The 19,783-nt window shown below is 32.8% G+C and overlaps 1 protein-coding gene across 1 annotated transcript in view; it reads left to right on the top strand.

The window, feature by feature from the left end:
- Nucleotides 1-19,783, top strand: part of LOC143080083 (uncharacterized) — a 45,116-nt gene that overhangs the window by 10,685 nt on the left and 14,648 nt on the right. The window contains exon 2 of the mRNA XM_076255759.1: nt 4,252-4,551. Within this exon, the coding sequence (XP_076111874.1) occupies nt 4,252-4,551 (300 nt within the window). The remainder of the gene's footprint in view (nt 1-4,251; nt 4,552-19,783) is intronic.

Raw genomic sequence — 19,783 nt, 5'->3', positions numbered from 1 at the left:
CAAAAATATCTGGTTCTATATACTTTTATATTAATAAAGTACAAAAAAATAGCTATTTCCGGTTTACAAAAGGTCACTTCCGGTTGTTTTTTACAAGGTTAAATGGTTTGATACCTTTTTCTAAAAGTTGTATATCTTTATCATGTATACATATAGAATAAAAGCAAAGGTCAAAATCTAGAACGTCAAATTAAGCTATGACCTTGAGATCAATTTCAAGGTCATAAACCAAGGACCTCAAATCAAAAGACCATAGGTCTTTATTATATTTAGTTAATGAGTTATATCACCAAACGCGTATTTTTATATACAAGAGGGGAGAAAACTCCCTTTTACATTCAATGTACGCTTGCAATCAAAATTTACATCTTACGACATGTCGCAACTAACAATTTAGTAAAAATAATTTGTTGATATCTTATACAGTCTTTGGATATAAGTGAAAATAAGCCAAATTCAAATATTAGAATATGACCTTGACCTTTGACCTTGACCTAATTTTCATTTTTTGGGACCAAGGACCTCATATCAAAAGATCCTAGGTCTCTATCACTTATGATTTATAAGATAGAAATTCATATCACTTATATCAGATGCATAAGGGGAAATAACTCTCATATGGAGCGGTCATATCGCTTCGGTCAAAATAGGACAAATCATGCGAAGGATATAACGAGCAATTTTGTAAAATAAATTTGTCATAATCTTTTACGGTTGCGAAGGAGATGCGCTAACAAGAAAAACAGTGTTTGGGGAGATAACTCCTACAAAGAAAAGTATTCGTATACGCAGGGTAAATTTCAAAAGCGCATAAACTGTTCGATATCATATACCAAATATCTAAGCGACATATTGCGAAACAAATGTTTATCGCAAGAACAAAATTAGGCGGAAGAAAAAAAAAAAAAAAATAATCAGAAGAAAAACAATAGGTCTTTCCACAGAAAAGTGGAAAGACCTAATAATTCAGTGCATGTGGTTGTCCTTTGTTTATGTACATATGTACATGTACTAACTAAATGTTGTATATATTATGTATATATCATACCGGCATTTGTTTTTTACATACAAAAAATAGATATAAATCAGACTGTTTAATAGTTTTCTGTTTGGAATGCTTTACATTTGTTATTTCTGGGTTATTTATATTATACTATACAGTATGGATTAACACATTGTTGAAGGATGTATAGTGTTAATGACAGTAACATAGAAAGTATGTGAATGTAAATTGATCTCTAGCATGTCTACCTGTTACATATATCATGGTAATATCGGGTCCGTTCGTCCTAATAACATGTTCACCCTGATGTGTTTGGATTGCAACTGCAATTCAACAGGATTATCTTTCTTGATTTGCGAGTTTTGAATTATGAATTATGAATGATCCTTCTCGGCTTTCGTATATTACAACTCGCCTGCTCACGGCAGATATATGTCATAGCATCCATCAAATTTCCATTACTTATCTAGTGAGAAAAACATGCCCATCTGAATTTTTATTAGGGTATAAATGACATTAATAGTAGTCATTAACAATTATGGTTGAAAATATATTATTTTTTACTCAAAGTATGTCACATAACCAAATATCTAGCATACTGGTAACATAGGGTAAATCACTTTTTCTTCATATTGCATGATTCTAAGGTGGAGTTATACTTAAATACAATAGATCCAATATTGTATGCACATTAAAACCAATACATTGTAGATTTTAAACATTGCAAATAATCATTCGAAATGAAAACCTTGTAGGGTCATGTGAAGAGATACACAACATATCTATCTGAAATTGATTGAACAGTTGTTGTCCATTCGTTTGATGTGTTTTATCTTTTGATTTTGTCATTTGATTAGGGACTTTCCGTTTTATATTTTCCTCGAAGTTCAGTATTTTTATTGATTTTACTTCCTTTTTTGAAACTGAATACAACGTTCGAATAGTTTTTCTTGTTTCAGTGGCAACTGGTTAATACTACATGTATGTATAAGTGTAAATATTGAAAAAAAACCAATTTATTATGTAAGAACAGTTTTAATTTTCAAGCATATTTACACGCAGTTAATAACAATGGTTGATTAAATCTTTTACTGACTTAGACTTTTTGTTAAAAATAAGACAAATCATATTTATTGAGGTTTTAAAACAAGGAAAACCAAAATGATGAACAAAATTTCCTTAACATAAAAACCCTTATTAAGTGTTTAACTTGAATATGAATATCGATCCCCCGAATTAAAATTCTTATCTCAAAGTATAATTTTCTTAAGAAAGGATTTTTTTGAATAATTACACCTTATGTAAGAATCATGGGTTTTGATTGGTTGATAGCCAGTATTTTTCACCAATTTACTGTTATCAAATGAATATCGTGTTTTTTTTAACACCGCCGTGGTCTTGAGAATGAATTTATCACGCCTTACGGCTCGCAAAATTTAACATTCTCTCGACTGGTATTTTTCACAAATACCCCTCCTTAACATGATATATCTGTTTAGAATTTGATTGTTACTGTCAAAATTATGCAATTTACGTCTTGGTATTTGTTTGTTTTAGTGAAATGTATACCAGTTTTATATGGAATATGATATTTTGAAATTTGTTATTCCGAAAGAACATAAAAATAACATAATGATAAATCGGCAAAAATTTGCAATGTTTTTTTTTTTTTTTACTTTTGACCTAGATTCAAAAGATATTGCATCATAAATTTATTTTCAGAGCGGACAAAACAGAAAGTCCAGAATATAAAACTTCGAACAATATAAATTAAAGCCATGGTTTAGTTGGGTGTATTAAAGTCTTCAACTAGGAGTCTTTTTGAAATATATAACTCGCCTATATAAAAGTTGCTACTATTTCAATTTTAATTCCAACAAAAGTGTACATGCTAGCTTATACATACTCGTGTTTTACAAAAATTTGTAAGGCGTTTAAAGAAACTGAAAAAAATTTGCAGTGATATTCGCAGTACATTTGTCTAGATGAACAACACAGAATCTTAGTCAAATGCCAAATTGATATTTTGCTTCAATGAAAGAATTTAACGGAATTAAACCAGATGTTGACAAATTGTCAAACTATTTAACATTTTTCTTTATATTGTGTATCAATTATATTTTCAGCACATTAGAAAATAAAATAAAATGATAATTTACATTTTTGTTTGTTTGAAGTTCTACGTTCTGATATTCAATTTTCAAATATACTGCTCAAATCCACTTCATTTGGTTGATATTTGTCTCATTGGCAATCATACTCCTTATTACAAGCATCTGTAGAGCGGAAAAATAGAAATTCTTATGTAGACGAAACGCGCGTCTGGCGTACACAATTGTAATCCTGGACTTTTGATAACTATTTACACCACTGGGTCGATGCCACTGCTGGTGGACGTTTCGTCCCCGAGGGTATCACCAGCCCAGTAGTCAACACTTCGGTGTTGACATGAATATCAATAATGTGGTCATTTTTATAAATTTTCTGTTTCCCAAACTTTTAATTTTTGAAAAAACTAAGGATTTTCTTATCCCAGGCATAGATTACCTTAGCCGTATTTGGCACAACTTTTTGGAATTTTGGATCCTCATTGCTCTTCAACTTTGTACTTGTTTGGCTTTATAAATATTTTGATATGAGCGTCACTGATGAGTCTTATGTAGACGAAACGCGCGTCTGGCGTACACAATTGTAATCCTGGACTTTTGATAACTAAACTGCAAGCATGATAGGTATGAGAAAACAACCTTGTTGTCTGTTTCATGGTACTTCAGTTTAATGCCAATAAGAAGTACATGAAAGCACTTTCCTTAAGGTACAATCATACTTGAGAGCTATTTCGTCGTTGTGATCACTGCTAGTCATTATTGAGTCAATTCTGCAAAACATGAATTGCAGTTGAACGGACATAACACATTAAAAAAAACATAGCTGGATACTGTTAATTTACATTAAATTGTCGAAACACTTATGCAATTAGTTAATATGTAAGAGTACTGAAAATGATTTTATGCTTAATTATGTTTAAATTTATTAAAACATTATTTCAAGTTAATTTCTAATTTACTTCACTTTTTATATACTTCATTTAATTAATGACATTAACTATAATCATAACTTCAAAACAGATTTCACCTCAGATCGTTATTCGGAATTAAGAAATAAAATTACTATTATATATGAATGCAAATTAACAAATCCATGAACTTAACTTAACTCCATGTTAACGATATCAATTGTTTTTAAAGCTTCATCTCAGATTCCTCCTGGACCACCATCTATCGACGGACCTCAAGTCATAGTTCTTAATTCACAGATAACATTTACATGCACGTCTGACAGAGGAAGTCCAACACCGACTGTGAAATGGTTCTTCGACGCCACGGAAATAACAACTGGTATTTCTACAACTACTGCTGGTACAGCAGTGACAACATCTCTAACGTTTATTGCTACCAAAAATTATCATTTAAAGGTTTTAGAGTGCCAGGCTGAAAATGGTGTTCTACAAAATCCACTTTCTACTACTAAATATATTGAGGTACACTGTAAGTTTCACTTTTATATAAGATGTTGGACATTGTAAGGTTTATAGTCTATCGGTAGACACAGCTTGTTTGTTGTCTAGTAGACTGCATAACATGAAACAATAAAAAAATCTCAGAATGACGTCATTTGATATTTTAATATTGCATCGGATATAACACACGAAGTGCAGTTATGAATAATACAAAAAGACGTGTATATATGATAGAACTGGTGTATTGAATTAATTTTTTTTAACTTCCATGTTTTATTTTGTAGTTTTTATATGCATATACATTGTTACGACACATTTGTCAACGTTTACAGGTTTTACTACAACATTGCAATTTGAGGTTGCTATTTTTGTAAATACAATAGCATATATGAACAATGATGAATACACATTAAATCTCAATAGGTAAATACTATTTTTCCTTTTCATTTAGCAGGTGTTTATAATTTCAGCATCATATTGACTTTGTTTAAATGCATGGAACTGTAAACTCTTGTTCATTTGCCTTTTAAAGGGGCACTAGCTACGAGATATATAAAAAATCTAAAATATGATTTTTTTGTTCAATCATTAATGAAAATGAAATAGTGAAATTATAATTCACTTTTAGCAGCTAAAATGGTTCAACTTTGTCAAATTAAGATAATACAAATTGATATTGACTTATTCACTTGCAAGTGAATAATTCGACCTCGTTAAACCTGTATTCATGTGAACTCCAATTTAACCCCGTAGAAAGAGATAGAATAGTGCATGTATTGTCCGTGTACGGTTATTTAAAGGAAAAGAATGTCAACATTGAAAGTGAAACACAGGTAAATAATTTGATCGACTGATTCGATCCACAAAAAATCATTCTTATTTAAGAAAAAAAGACGATAAACATAAATTTTTAATCTATAATACAAAATTGAGTAGACCTATTAAAATCGGGTGCAGACCAAGCATTACATAAAGTAAACGCAAGTTAACGCGGCGTGCACATATTTCGTTAGTTAACTTTAAATTTCGCGTTTACTAGTAAACGCCCGTTTACTTCATTTACGTTAACGCGGTCAAAATGGAAATTTCTAATGTCTACTCGAGTAAATGCGCGTTTACTCTGTGTCTGTTTAGTCAGTAGTAAACGGCCGTTTACTTCAGAGTTCACAAGTTTAATTTTACGTGCACGTAAAAGTAAACGGGCGTTTACTACAGATTTCTAAATTGTATTTTTATGTGCACTTGAAAGTAAACGCGCGTTTACTTTTCGCGTTAACTAATTGTGTATATTATAAAATAATCGTCGCGTGCATTTGTACATTTATTTATGTTGTTAAAATGACTTAATATTTTACGTATTTGTGTTTTAAACCTTAACATTCAAAAACACTTTTTATTACAAATATAAACATTTATTAATTGCAAAAAAAAATCTCTAACTTCAGTAATGTTTTTGCCAGATCTTCTTAAACTTAATATCCTCTCACGAATGTAAACTGAAAGTCTTGTAGGTTTTACAGTTCCAGGACGAATTTCCATTTTGTGCTTATATGCAATTATTAATTTTCAATAAATTAATTAAAGAGGTGTCATTTCATTAAATGCAATCGTCAATATGTTGATCGAAAATGGACAGATGGATATTTTGATGTACCTTATCATGTGATATATTAGGTCAGTGTATCCAGGATACGAGGACAATCTGCGTTAACGCGCGTTTACTACAAACAGTAAACGGGCGTTTACTTTATTATACAAAATTGGAAGACACGCCTTTTTCGCGTTAACGCGAAGTAAACGCCCGTTTACTCTTTACAAAATTAGAAGACGCGCGGTTTTTGCGTTAACGCGGAGGTAAACGCGAAAGTAAACGCCCGTTTACTATTTATGTCTACTAAAATTTCGGAGTTAACGCAGAGTTAACGCGGCGTTTACATGAAGTGCACGCGAGTAAACGCCGCGTTAACTTTTAAGGCCCGTTTACATGTAATGCTTGGTCTGCACCCAACTGTAACTGCACGAGTTGCTAAATCTTTTAATATCTATGTGTATATTTACATTGCTTATATATATGGTCATAGAAGGTCAACTCGAAATTTAATTAGATGGCGTCATTGCTAAAATTCACACGAAACGAAACTAAATCTTATTGAGACCATGGCCTGTAAATTATTTATTTTATACTTTTGACGGTTTGGAAAAATGTTCAATATTGTTATAGATAAAATATGAGAATTTGAGTCAAATTGGTGAACATAAATTTGACAGCTAGTGCCCCTTTAAGCTTTAAAACGGATAAGTTTCTGTTTGCTGTCCTTAATAAAATCGTTCCGCTTCCGTTTATTACGTTATTGATCATATGCATGCCATTATTCATTGCTTTTTTATATGTGATACAAATTGTAGTTGATATAGATGAATAGCCAAAAAATCTTTAGATTAAAAATACAGTCGTCAACCAACTAATAACTTATGACATGATATACGAATATACATTGTACTTTGTACGGTTCTTCGATCTAGACGAAAACATGCACGGGAATACTATATAATACAGTTCTCAGTAATCTTTGTAATCACGATCAATACAAACTTTTTTGTTATATTATTACGTTTCTAATCATAATTAACATTTTATCAATAATCGAGTGAAATAACAACAACCGGCTCTCTGGACCGTTTCGTCACTTTACAAACTTAATCACATGAAAACATATTATTTAACAGCGGAAAAAATAAACATTAAATTGATTGTTCCTATGCATACAGACTTTTGTTCTCTTTAACTATCGCGTTGTTTATAAAAATGGCAGTGTTTCTAACAATACTTAAAGAAAAGCACTTAACATAGTTTTTATCATTTGCGAGAATTTCAACAGATTCCTCTAGATTCAAAATCAAGTTCGGCTCACGATTAACATAACAGAGTGCTAGAAAGTGATTAACACAACACAGTTTGCTTTTGCTTCTCCCACAAACTGTTCTGTATCGATCCTCATAGATCCGCATCTACATAGTGAAAGAACAGACATTTCTGCACGATTGAGGTTTTATCCAAAATAAGTTTTACATGTATATTTCAGATTAAATGTTATATATATGTCTGCAAATTCTTAAATTTCGTTACAGAAGTTTCCCCTTCAGTAAAAGAAATATTTGAAGTCTGTCTATCACATCTAATGACAATAGTTCAAAAAATGTTAACGGTACTACAAAAACCGAATTTAAACAGGCATGTTTGTTCCTTCCTGAGAACTTATTCAATGAAAATGGGTAATTAATGTGTGAAAAAGACAACAGCGCGACCAAAGAGCAGAAAGCAACCACAAACCAATGGGTCTAGACGAAAACATGCACGGGAATACTATATAATACAGTTCTCAGTAATCTTTGTAATCACGATCAATACAAACTTTTTGTTATATTATTACGTTTCTAATCATAATTAACATTTTATCAATAATCGAGTGAAATAACAACAACCGGCTCTCTGGACCGTTTCGTCACTTTACAAACTTAATCACATGAAAACATATTATTTAACAGCGGAAAAAATAAACATTAAATTGATTGTTCCTATGCATACAGACTTTTGTTCTCTTTAACTATCGCGTTGTTTATAAAAATGGCAGTGTTTCTAACAATACTTAAAGAAAAGCACTTAACATAGTTTTTATCATTTGCGAGAATTTCAACAGATTCCTCTAGATTCAAAATCAAGTTCGGCTCACGATTAACATAACAGTGTGCTAGAAAGTGATTAACACAACACAGTTTGCTTTTGCTTCTCCCACAAACTGTTCTGTATCGATCCTCATAGATCCGCATCTACATAGTGAAAGAACAGACATTTCTGCACGATTGAGGTTTTATCCAAAATAAGTTTTACATGTATATTTCAGATTAAATGTTATATATATGTCTGCAAATTCTTAAATTTCGTTACAGAAGTTTCCCCTTCAGTAAAAGAAATATTTGAAGTCTGTCTATCACATCTAATGACAATAGTTCAAAAAATGTTAACGGTACTACAAAAACCGAATTTAAACAGGCATGTTTGTTCCTTCCTGAGAACTTATTCAATGTAAATGGGTAATTAATGTGTGAAAAAGACAACAGCGCGACCAAAGAGCAGAAAGCAACCACAAACCAATGGGTCTTCAACCCAGCGAGGAATTCCCGCACCTGGGGGCCGGCTTCAACTGGCCCCTTAACAAAAATGTATACTTAGTCTAGTTTAGTGAAAATGAACGTCATACTGAACTCAATAACATTTTAAAAATGAACTGAAATAAAATTCATTCTACTTAAAAGCCAGAGGCTTCTGACTAGGTACCGGCGCATATATACAGCGGGGTTAAACATGTTTAGTGACTTATCAATCTCCCCCTATACCTTCAACCAATTTAAAAAAACAGCTACGCACAGTAAAATTCAGTTTAAAAGAAGTTCAATGACAAATTTATTCCATCAGCAGTTTTTCAAAAGTCTTTATTCCAACGATATTTATTTTTTCTTAAATATGCCACCTAGTTTTCGGTTCCATCTTTTGATAATCTTTCAGCATTGAAGCCCCGGTATCAACATATCGTTGCCGATGCACTTTCGCGCAAGATGTCAAAAAATATTTCGAGTGGTCACATCAGCTACGACTAGTCAACGTAAAATAGCCATCCTCTTTAAACGGCAAACGGTATGTTTTTCCAAACATTTATTCCCGCCAAATTATATTCTGCTTAATAAAACGACAAAATGTTACACGACGAACGTACCAATGTCATACGACAGACAATAAATGTTGTGCGAGCATCGTACGAAATCTGGTATTCGTGAGACAATTGTACGACTGTATCACGAGTTTCTTACGACAGACGTGAGATTATCGTACGACAGTCTTGCGATTGTTTTATTAAAATGGTTTAAGTTGGTACCCATGACAATGTGTTTATCATGCGACATTCGCACGACTGTGGAAGACACTTTCACGACAGCCACAAGACAGTGCCACAAAAAAATCGTAGAGCAAAAAAGGTGCATGTCTTTTTTTTCGTCCCAAGGCACGCGACAAAACATCGTGCGACTGTCGTACGACGATCACAGATGACCCGCGATTTGACCAAATAATAGAGTCAATGTCGTGGTGGTGCATAGATGTGTCGTGGATTCGTAATGACAAGGGCTTTACTGAACAGTCTTCAAGTTTAAAGAACACCACACCCTGATAGTTGTACTTAACGTTAGTCTGTAATGAATTTCCTCTAATTTTAAACTTTTATTCGGACCATGTCATAAGATCAGAACTATTTTCGAATTCTAAGTGTATATATCAAATTGTTTAACTACCACTATGAATCATGCAATTCACCGAGATCAATACAGTCAATCCATTCATGTTGTAGCAAGGCTTTTTAAAGGGAGCAGGTTTAGTATCATTAGACCGTTTAATCCCGATGCAAATGTTTTCACCTGTCTTAAATCAGGAATCTAATGTACAGTGGTTGTCGTCTTGTTTATGTAGTTCATACGTGTTTCTCGTTTCTCATTTTCATATAGATTAGACCGTTGGTTTCCCTGTTTGAATGATTTCACACTAGTAATTATGAGGGCCCTTTATAGCTGGAGTTTCGGTGAGAGTCAATGCTCCGTGCTTAAGGCTGTACCTTGACCTACAATGATTTACTTTTATAAATTGTTACTAGTACTTGGATGGAGAGTTGTCTCATTGGCCCTCAAACCACATCTTCCTGAATCTATTTAAAACAATTCAGAAAACAAAAACATCTTGTATATCAAAGTAAAAGTATTGTATCATGTTAAATTAAAGAAATTGATATGTGTTTTGCTTGCAGAAAAATCAAAAATTCCCGTTAAACATTCCTTGCAAAGTGTTTTGATCATAATGTAATGATTACATGTATGTTTCATTATAAAACATTATTTTGCTTGACTTATAGCAATCCTGCCTGTATCTAAAATTGACCTTCATTTCGAAATGAATTGAAATTCATAATACGTGTAACACGAGCTTTCAGAATAAAATGCACAGGTAAATAACAGAACAACTTGATATACTTGTTAAACTTGTTTTCATACTACTAGATTAAAAATGTAATTATAAGTATTGAATGCGTCTTTTACTTATTCTATAGGGTTCTAAAGAATTAAATTTTCGTTAATATTTAGATTATTGATTATTTTGAGTGCCAAAATCTAACCAATCCTGATGTACAAATGATTTTAATTACGAAAGTGATATAATTGCATTCTTATTCAGCACAAACAAAAGTTAAATTGTTACAGTATCTTTATTCTCATATTATTCACATCTTATATAAATGAATTACATAAAGGCATTTATAATCACTAATTGCAAATGACATGGCATTTTTGTTCTGATATGAAAGAAGAAATATTTATATTTGTAAGGATTTGAACAATATATTAGTATCTTTTCCTTGTAATTCAGCATATTTGATAAAAAAAATCAACCAATACTTATGTACAAAGAGAATTTAAATCAAATACTGGTTGATAATTTGCACAAACAAAAAATGTTGGCACATTTAAACATTGCTAACACAATTTTTCTATATTTTTTGTGATATATGTCATTATTTGAACAAGACAACCAATTATGGTGTAAAAGTACTAAAATCAAATGGCGGTTCATGATTTTCATTAAAATGAAGATATGATTGCATTTTTATTCAACTCAAACAAAAATAAAAGTATTTTTATCCTTATATTATTCACATCTTTCATAAAATTAATTATCTTAAGTCATTTATAATGACTGATTGTAAATAACATTGAATTATTTCTTACATAGATAACGAAAAAACAATGCAAACAAAATTTTAGAACCTTTTCCTTGAAAATCAGCACATTTTATAAAAAACATCCAATCCTGATGAACAATATATACTTGAATGGCAGTTCAGTATTTCCTTTATGATAAAGAAATAGTTGCGATTTTATTTAACACAAACAAAATTAAAGTATCTTTCTTCTTACTTTACTGATATTAACCACGCTTTACATCACATAGATTAACTAAAGGCAATTATAACTTCTTTCAATATAAATTAAAGAATCATGTACTTGAGTCGGTCAAGGACAGTATCTACCAAAGTGTTACAATAAGCAACGATCTTGAATAGGGGTCCCATATTGATAATATGACTTTAAAGTCAAATAAAACTGTAGGATTTTTACGTAGAAAAATGAAAAGCAGCACACGTTTACCTTACATACACCTCTTATGTCTGTCGGACCATCGATTACTCCACACCAGTTTGGGATCCCTACAAACAAAATCAAATTAACCAAATTAGTACGGTGACAAATAAGGTAAATTTGAAAATTTAATGGACCGAAATAACTCACGGCTAATTTTGGTCTTATTTTGTAGGTATATATAACATCCTTTGATTAAGGCGTGTCGTAGAGTGTCAAAGTGGTGCAGATTTTTGAAAACTGCGGTCAAAGGTCAAAAGGGAGGATGTTAAAAAATCGAAAATTTTTGACATTTTTCACAATTTCTCGGTAGTCTTTCATGTTAAATGAGAATTTGTTTTCGATGGAAGCATGCGCTAGGATTGCTCCACAAATAAATATAGTCACATTTATGTCTGATTACCAGATATTAGTGATACATACCATCGCTTGCGACATATAAGAAAATGAAAAACATAGTTTTATTTACGGAAATTATCAACAAAAAATATTCATAATTATGATATAGCTATGTAAAAAAACATGACCACCTTTAAAGATATTTTTGGGAAAGTTTATTAAAATGCCACAAAGAACAGACGAGAAATAAGAACTGTAAAGTTAACACCCGGTCCATGATGTTATGCAAAAAATGATGAAAATTCTGGGCTGATTATTTGAATTTAAAATGATGTTAGAACTATAAATTTAGTCTTCATGTGCATGACACTATAGTGTATGAAGTTTGTTTTTATTCTAATAAATAAATCAGTACTAGACCAATAGCACATTGAGGAGATGTGTCCCCCCCTTTTTTTTTTATAAAACAACGACAGACATGGTTGTCGTTTGTTGATGTGGTTCATAATTGTTTCTCGTTTCTAGTTTTTTATATTGATTAGACTGTTGGTTTTACACTAATACATGTTTGGAGAACTTACTGTTCGGTGTGAACCAAGGCTCCGATTTGAAGACCGTACTTTGACCTATAATGGGTAACTTTTACAAATTATGACCTAGATGGAGAGTTGTCTCATTTGAACTCAGACCCGATATACATGTGAGCTACCAACAAAGATTCACAGGGATATTACGCTTCAAAAATTGCTGTCTGTGTATAAATATAATACATTAACACTAGACATCAATATGCACATCAATTTAAAAAGGTAACGGAATACTAGAAGAAGAAAATGTTTGATGTCATTGTATGGCGTCGACAATACTAATGAGTTTATTCAGACCACCATGTACTGATTGACCATTGCTTCTGGGGTCATTTTGATCCGCGGTGAACTGATTTTCACTGCAACATATGTGTGAATATAAGAACCAGCTAGAATGACAAATGATACATGCATGTTTTTCCCGAACCCTTGTAATTATTGTCCTTTCCCAATTTCGATTACAGAAGGCGTGTTGCATCCTGTAAGAGCGCGAACTGCTGTTGGCGTGCCAGACATCAGGGGTCCAATAACTAAAAAGTTGCATATGTCATGAAAAGGTAAAAACAATTTTGTCGCCTAGGTTGAAGAAACGCCTCCAGTCTAAAATCTCAATTCATCATGTTTGACATCTGAGGAAATCTAAGAAATAAAACAGCTGTCATGATTTTGATATGATGCAACCCTTGGAATAACTTTTCGATATCTGTTCATTGGCAAAACGAGGCTGCAACATAATTCTTATATCTGTCTCTTCAGGATGTACTTAGGTGAGGTTAGGTAAAAGTTAAGAAATTAAGAAATTAAAATTTACAAAATTAGCTGGTAGAGCATCAATTAAGGGTTAAGATAAGCTAAAAATATTGATAGGTCATGGACCTTCTTTTCGAGATATTTGAGATTTAAAATATGGCGAGAAAAGACTGGCTCTGACTTTTACCTTATATTTGCATTGTTATTCTTTGAGTCTCAAAACAAAAGAAAGAAAATCAAGAATCTTCTAAAATGTTTGTAAATAACCTTTCATGAGCTATTAAGTCTTACATGAAAAATTGGATGTTATGGGGCAAAATATTTAACATTGTATTGTATGGAAAAACACCAAGGAGTCCGAACATTTGACACAAATTCCAAAACATCACCTAGTAAGTACATCCTTAAGTCACTTACAGATCCTACACAAAATTACTTCACAGTCTATAGATTTTGAAAAGATCCCGCTAACAATAGTTTGTCATATTCTTGCAAATCAAAACCATTGTAGTGCGATAGTGCATAGTTACAATGTACATAGAAATCTTATCAACCCATGTATATTTTCAGGTGCACAAAGAAATTTCTTATAATCTTTAATTGATCTGCATTCAATGACTTGAAGAACTAATGTTTATTGCTGATTCTGCGGTAAGGGCTTTGCTTATTGTTGAAGGCCGTACGGTGACTTATAGCTGTAATTGTATGTGTAATATTTGGTCTTTTGTGGAGATTTGTCAAATAGCAATTATACCACAGACTTTTTTTTATTATTGTTTTAAAGCAGTCATTGGCCAAATCTTATCAACTGTTGTACCATTTTACATGAAGACTTTGGACGACACCAATACTTTCTATCTGATCAGGGGTGTACTGATTTTTTATAAAGGAATATCACACAATGTAGCTAAAGTATACATTTTCGTGTAGTATCAAACGAGAGTGTATTGTAATCATTATCCATTCAAAAATAATTGTCATCTACTAACCAGGCAAAATATTTTAGAGTTTGGAATACATTGTAAGGATAGAAATAAATTGAAATTTTGAACGTATTCCCTTTAAGCTCTGTTTGAAAGTCTGAACAAAGCGTTCCGCGAGTCCGTTTGTCGCAGGATGGTAAGGTGCGCTCTTTATATGCGTTATTCTATTCATTTTAGTAAATGTTTGAAATTCTGTAGATACGAGTTGTGCTGCATTATCACTTACTATTTGTTCTGGCAATCCTGCTCTCGCATATATAGTCCTTAAAACTCTAATTGTCTGTGTTGAAGTGGTACTTTTCATCGGTACAACTTCAGGCCATTTAGAAAGAGCATCAATGACAATCAAGAACATCTGATCAAGAAATGGTCCAGCGAAGTCAATATGAATTCGTTTCCATGGACTTAACGGCCACTCCCATGGGTGAAGTGGTGACTGTTTCGGGTTACGATGGTGCTTTTGACATCCGGAACAACTTTTTGCTAGTGATTCTATTTCAGAATCAAAACGTGACCACCATACGTAGCTCCTTGCCAAGAATTTCATTTTCACTACTCCTGGGTGCACAGAATGTAACAGTTCTAAAGTTTGCTGTCTAAATTTTGTCAGAACAATAGTACGTATTTCCCACTGTAAACAACCTTGACTGATTGACAGGTCGTTTTTCCGGTTGAAATACGGTTTTAAGTCAATATCATCATTGACGGTCCAACCTTTTTGTACTAATTCATAGACTCTTGATAAAATCTTGCCACGCGCAGTTTCTCGTCTAATGTTGTTGTTTGTTAAGCTTAAATGTTCTAGCTGCTTTAACATGAAAAAGTCAACTGCATCAAATTCCTCACCCTCTGCTTCTGTAGATTCCTGTGGTATTCTCGAAAGCGCATCTGCGTTCGTGTGCTTGTTAGTGTTTTTATAACCGATGTCATATGTATATCCACTTAAAAACAACGCATATCTCTGTTTACGTGCTGCTGAAGTGGTCGAAATTCCCTTTTTCGGATTGAATATTGACACATTGACATATTGTATGTTCTATCAAACTTTAATATGTCAAAACTTCTTAAGTATTGGTTGTTCCACGTTTTTGTGTGAAAATTTACTGTTGGTGATATATATACTTCTTCTACCCGACAGCTATCCGACTGTACACGACCTTAACCCGACCATTCACGACTCCTTAACGACTCAATCACGACTCAAACTTGACCACTAATTGGATGCATATTCTATAATTCCGACCAATTCACGATCTCTACACGATCTTTACTCGACTAGCTAGACCAAATCAACTAAACTCGATCTCACCCTGATCTCGGCCAGACTAGATCAACTTGATCGTATAGGGGTCGTAGGGATAGTCGGGCATTGGTCGGGTATGTACAAATTCAGTAAAAATAAATCTGATTTTTTTATATCACCCGATGCAGCAGAGGAGGCATTATTTTTGTGATTTTACTTTTTTAATTGTTACCATTGTCCGTCCGTGAGTACGTATACGTACGTCCAAACAATAAGTTCCCGTTCTCTAATTTTATTTTGCCTCAACCAAATTTTATGAAACGCAATACCATAAAACACAGATCAAGTGCGAATTCGGATGGTGTCACTTTTACCATTCTTGAGTAATGACCCTTTATAACGTTATATGCAAGCTGGACATTATATGTGTCCAATGGACACGCGTACGTTCCCCGTTTATGTAGTTAGATTCAGTAGTTCACAAGGTCTAGGTAAACTTTTACATTTAAACAACTATATGGAAATAAAGCAGTTGGATTGATGGGCTAGGTGGTTTGGGCTCAGATAGACCGGTAAATAGTTGTGACGGAGCTTGAATAGACCGTAGAAAACAAACAAAAAGGGGTAGACAGCAAATGGTGCCGAAAAATCTAGATGATGCAGTGGCTGACAAGGCGACAACTGTGTGGGCAGTTTAAATAGTAATCACAAAAATACTGAACTCCAGGAAAATTTAAAATGGAAAGTCCCTAATCAAATGGCAAAATAAAAAGTATGAGAGACTTGCAGGAGCTGAACAAAGAGGACCCAATGTTTATAAAAACTTCATGAAAGTAGAGAAGAACGCTGATTTGTTCTTGGAGTTTTACTGCTCTTTTCTTAAAAATGTGACTTTTCACTGAATAAGTACTGATGTTAGATAGCAATATACATAAATATTACCATCCCCTTTTCCTTGCTTTCTTGCAAATTAAGCCTACTGTTTGTGTCATATATATGCACTATATGTTTGCAATCAGTATTTTCCATAGATCTGATACCCAGTAGTTGAATGATTAAAAATAACTCATTTTGGTGTATCCATGGCAACAACCTGCCTTTTTTTTACTAATAATATTGAAAAAGGGGGCAAAGATGTCACATATTTTCCCAAAATTTGGGCAAAAATAGAATTTCGATCCCCTTAAGAATTCCTTTTTTGAAACTGTCTCAATTTTGTTTTATAAAATTTGAATCAAAAAGCGTATGAAAAAAGGTGTTTGTAAACATTCGACCGTACGGTGACATATAGTTGTAAATTTCTGTGTCATTTGGTGCCCTGTGGAGAGTTGTCTCATTGGCAATTATACCACATCTTCTTATTTTTTTACTACAAAAATTTCTTGACATACGGAAAATACAGACAGTCAAACAAAAATAGCCCATTAAACAGCTAAAATATAATAGAGATGTTCTTAAACACTAACTTTGAAGGCTAAATTAGTCACCAGTTGTCTTATAATGAATTTTAATGCACAAGTACTTTCAGTTCTTGAAAAATCCTCTGGGGACAAAATGCAGAATCCACTTTCCTTCCGAAACACCTGAGATCATCTCAGGTTTTATTGAGTTTCGTGTTACTATGTTTTTAATTTTTTTTATGTTGTGTTATGTTCACTTCTGTTTGTGTTCTTGTCGGCTTTCGTTTTCGCTATGTGTTGGTTTGACCTTCGAGTTTGATTGTTCCTTTGGTATCTGTGTTCTCTCTTTTAAAATTGTACACCTCCTTGACAAAGTACAGACTCGTACTGTACATGGAGGAATTTGTGTGCAGTGACAATATATTTTTGCAGAAGCAAGTTATATGAGTTAATCAGAGTTGCACACATTTTTAGAGAATCGTGTAGCAGCCATGTATACTCGTGTATGGCCGAGTAGAGATCGAAGAGTGGTCGAATATGGTCGCGTAGAGATCGGGTATTGGTCGAGTTGGTCTCGGATGAAAAAAATATGGAAGTCGCAGTGATCATGAAGCGATCGGTCATTGGTCGAGTTAATCTTGACCACATATCGTACAGGGTGTCGTTGATCGGGAAATGATATTAGTCGAACAAATAAAGGCAACAGTAGTATACTGCTGTTCAAAACTCGTAAATCTATGGACAAAAAAACAAATTTGGGGTAACAAACTAAAACTGAGGGAAACGCATTAAATATAAGAGGAAAACAACGACACAACATTAAAATGTAACATACACAGAAACGGACTAAGCATAAGACAAAATCCGATCAGAATAACAAATATAACATCAAAACCAAATACATGAACTTGGTATAGAAAAGTACCGTGACACGTCTTATAGTTATGTGAATTCACACTCAAATATAAGAGAAAACAAACGACACAACGGAAACACCACGTTAAATGATCGAAATGATCGAGTACTGATTGGTAAACTATTTGTATTCCGACCAAACTCGATCGCTACACGATCCTTTCCCGATCCATTCGACCGCTGCTCGACGAATTCTCGATATCTTCTCGAGTGACTGCCTTCTGGATCATTACTCGAATGTTTTTGACATGTCAAAAACTCTCGGGTAGAAATTCAGTTTGATGAAGACCAATGTAGACCACCCCGAACATTCTTGTCGATTGAGACAGACCAGTCTCCCGATCGCTTAATTTGTCTAGATCGAGATTGATCGAGTTGGTCTGATCGGCAGTGTGAACCTAGCTTAAGATATGTAATTTTAAGGCGTGTCTTGATGTTTGGAAATCTCGTGACCTAACATTGAAGGGCAGGGTCTTAATATTAAAATCATTGATTATATCTAAAACATTTGTAAAATAGGGTTCGAAATCGAAATGCGAGGTATACCTGAAAAATATAAAAAAGAAAAAAACAATGTCATATGGAATTTTATATAGGAGGGAAAAGTTAATTTAATTAAAAGGGACGTGTATTGCTTACCAGTAGAGAAAGGGGGAATTTGTATGATCAATATAGACTCGTTCATTAAATTTAAACAAATCAAAAGTATACAAAAGATTTTAAGATCTAAAACCGATAACTGGAACACAATAGCCAAATGGTGGCTACAGAAGTTTGATATCAAATATAATTGTGATAATTTTTTAGCAAAATGTTCGGATTTACGAGGATAACAAATGGAAAATTTTCCAAAATACTATCATGATTTAATTAAAACGTGGTCAACATTTTTAAGTATATAAAGTCCAATAAATAAAAAGATATCCTAAACCAACAACTTTTTGGAAACATGAAAATTCAATACAACAAAAAACCTTTTTTTCTCGCTAACTTCGGAAAAGTGGAATTCATACAATAAAATATATTTGGGATGAAGAAACAAAAAATATCAAAAGCGACAACTTTATATACAATATTCTTAAAGATAAAAGAAACTGGATTTCGGAATGGACAAGGCTGAAATTAGCTATTTCAAAATTGTTCAAGGACAGACTAATAAACGTCCAAGTTGATCCCGAACCCCCCAAAAGTGGTTAAAATACATTTGAATTCTACGATAAACAGAATAAAGTAGTAATCCCAAGTGAGATATCTTTGCAATTAATCCAATATTCGTTAAATTTAGATATAGTTCCAAACTGTCATATACAATGGAATATTCAGTATAATTCGAAATTACCGTGGAAAAAGATCTGGATAAATTTAAATAAAAGTATGTCCTCTAGGAAAGCAAATCAAATTAGCTGGAAAATTGTTCATAGCATTATCTATACGGAGCAAAAACTATTTAGAATCGGCATATCAAATAATGGCAAATGCCATTTTTGTAAAACAGAAAACGAAACTCTCACACACCTTTTTTTACAGCTGTAACATTATAATGGTTATTTGGGAACATATTTTTGATGCGCTGAAAAAATATAATGATCTGAATAACAAAGTATATATTCCATTGAGCGAAAAACTTATCATACTAGGAATGTACGATTACAACGAAAAGTACAATATCATAACTAATACGATTATGAATATACAGTTAAATGGATTATTTGGAAATGTAGGAATATAATCAAATATCAGTCTAAAAGTTTTAGTTCCAGTCAATTGATATTATGTGCAAATCGGGAACTGGACAGTTTAATTGAAT

Source organism: Mytilus galloprovincialis, chromosome 6 (genome assembly GCF_965363235.1).
Source record: "Mytilus galloprovincialis chromosome 6, xbMytGall1.hap1.1, whole genome shotgun sequence".
Classification (NCBI taxonomy): Eukaryota; Metazoa; Mollusca; class Bivalvia; order Mytilida; family Mytilidae; genus Mytilus; species Mytilus galloprovincialis.
The sequence above is the reverse complement of the archived record's forward strand: the minus strand, read 5'-3'. Positions and strand labels throughout refer to the sequence as shown.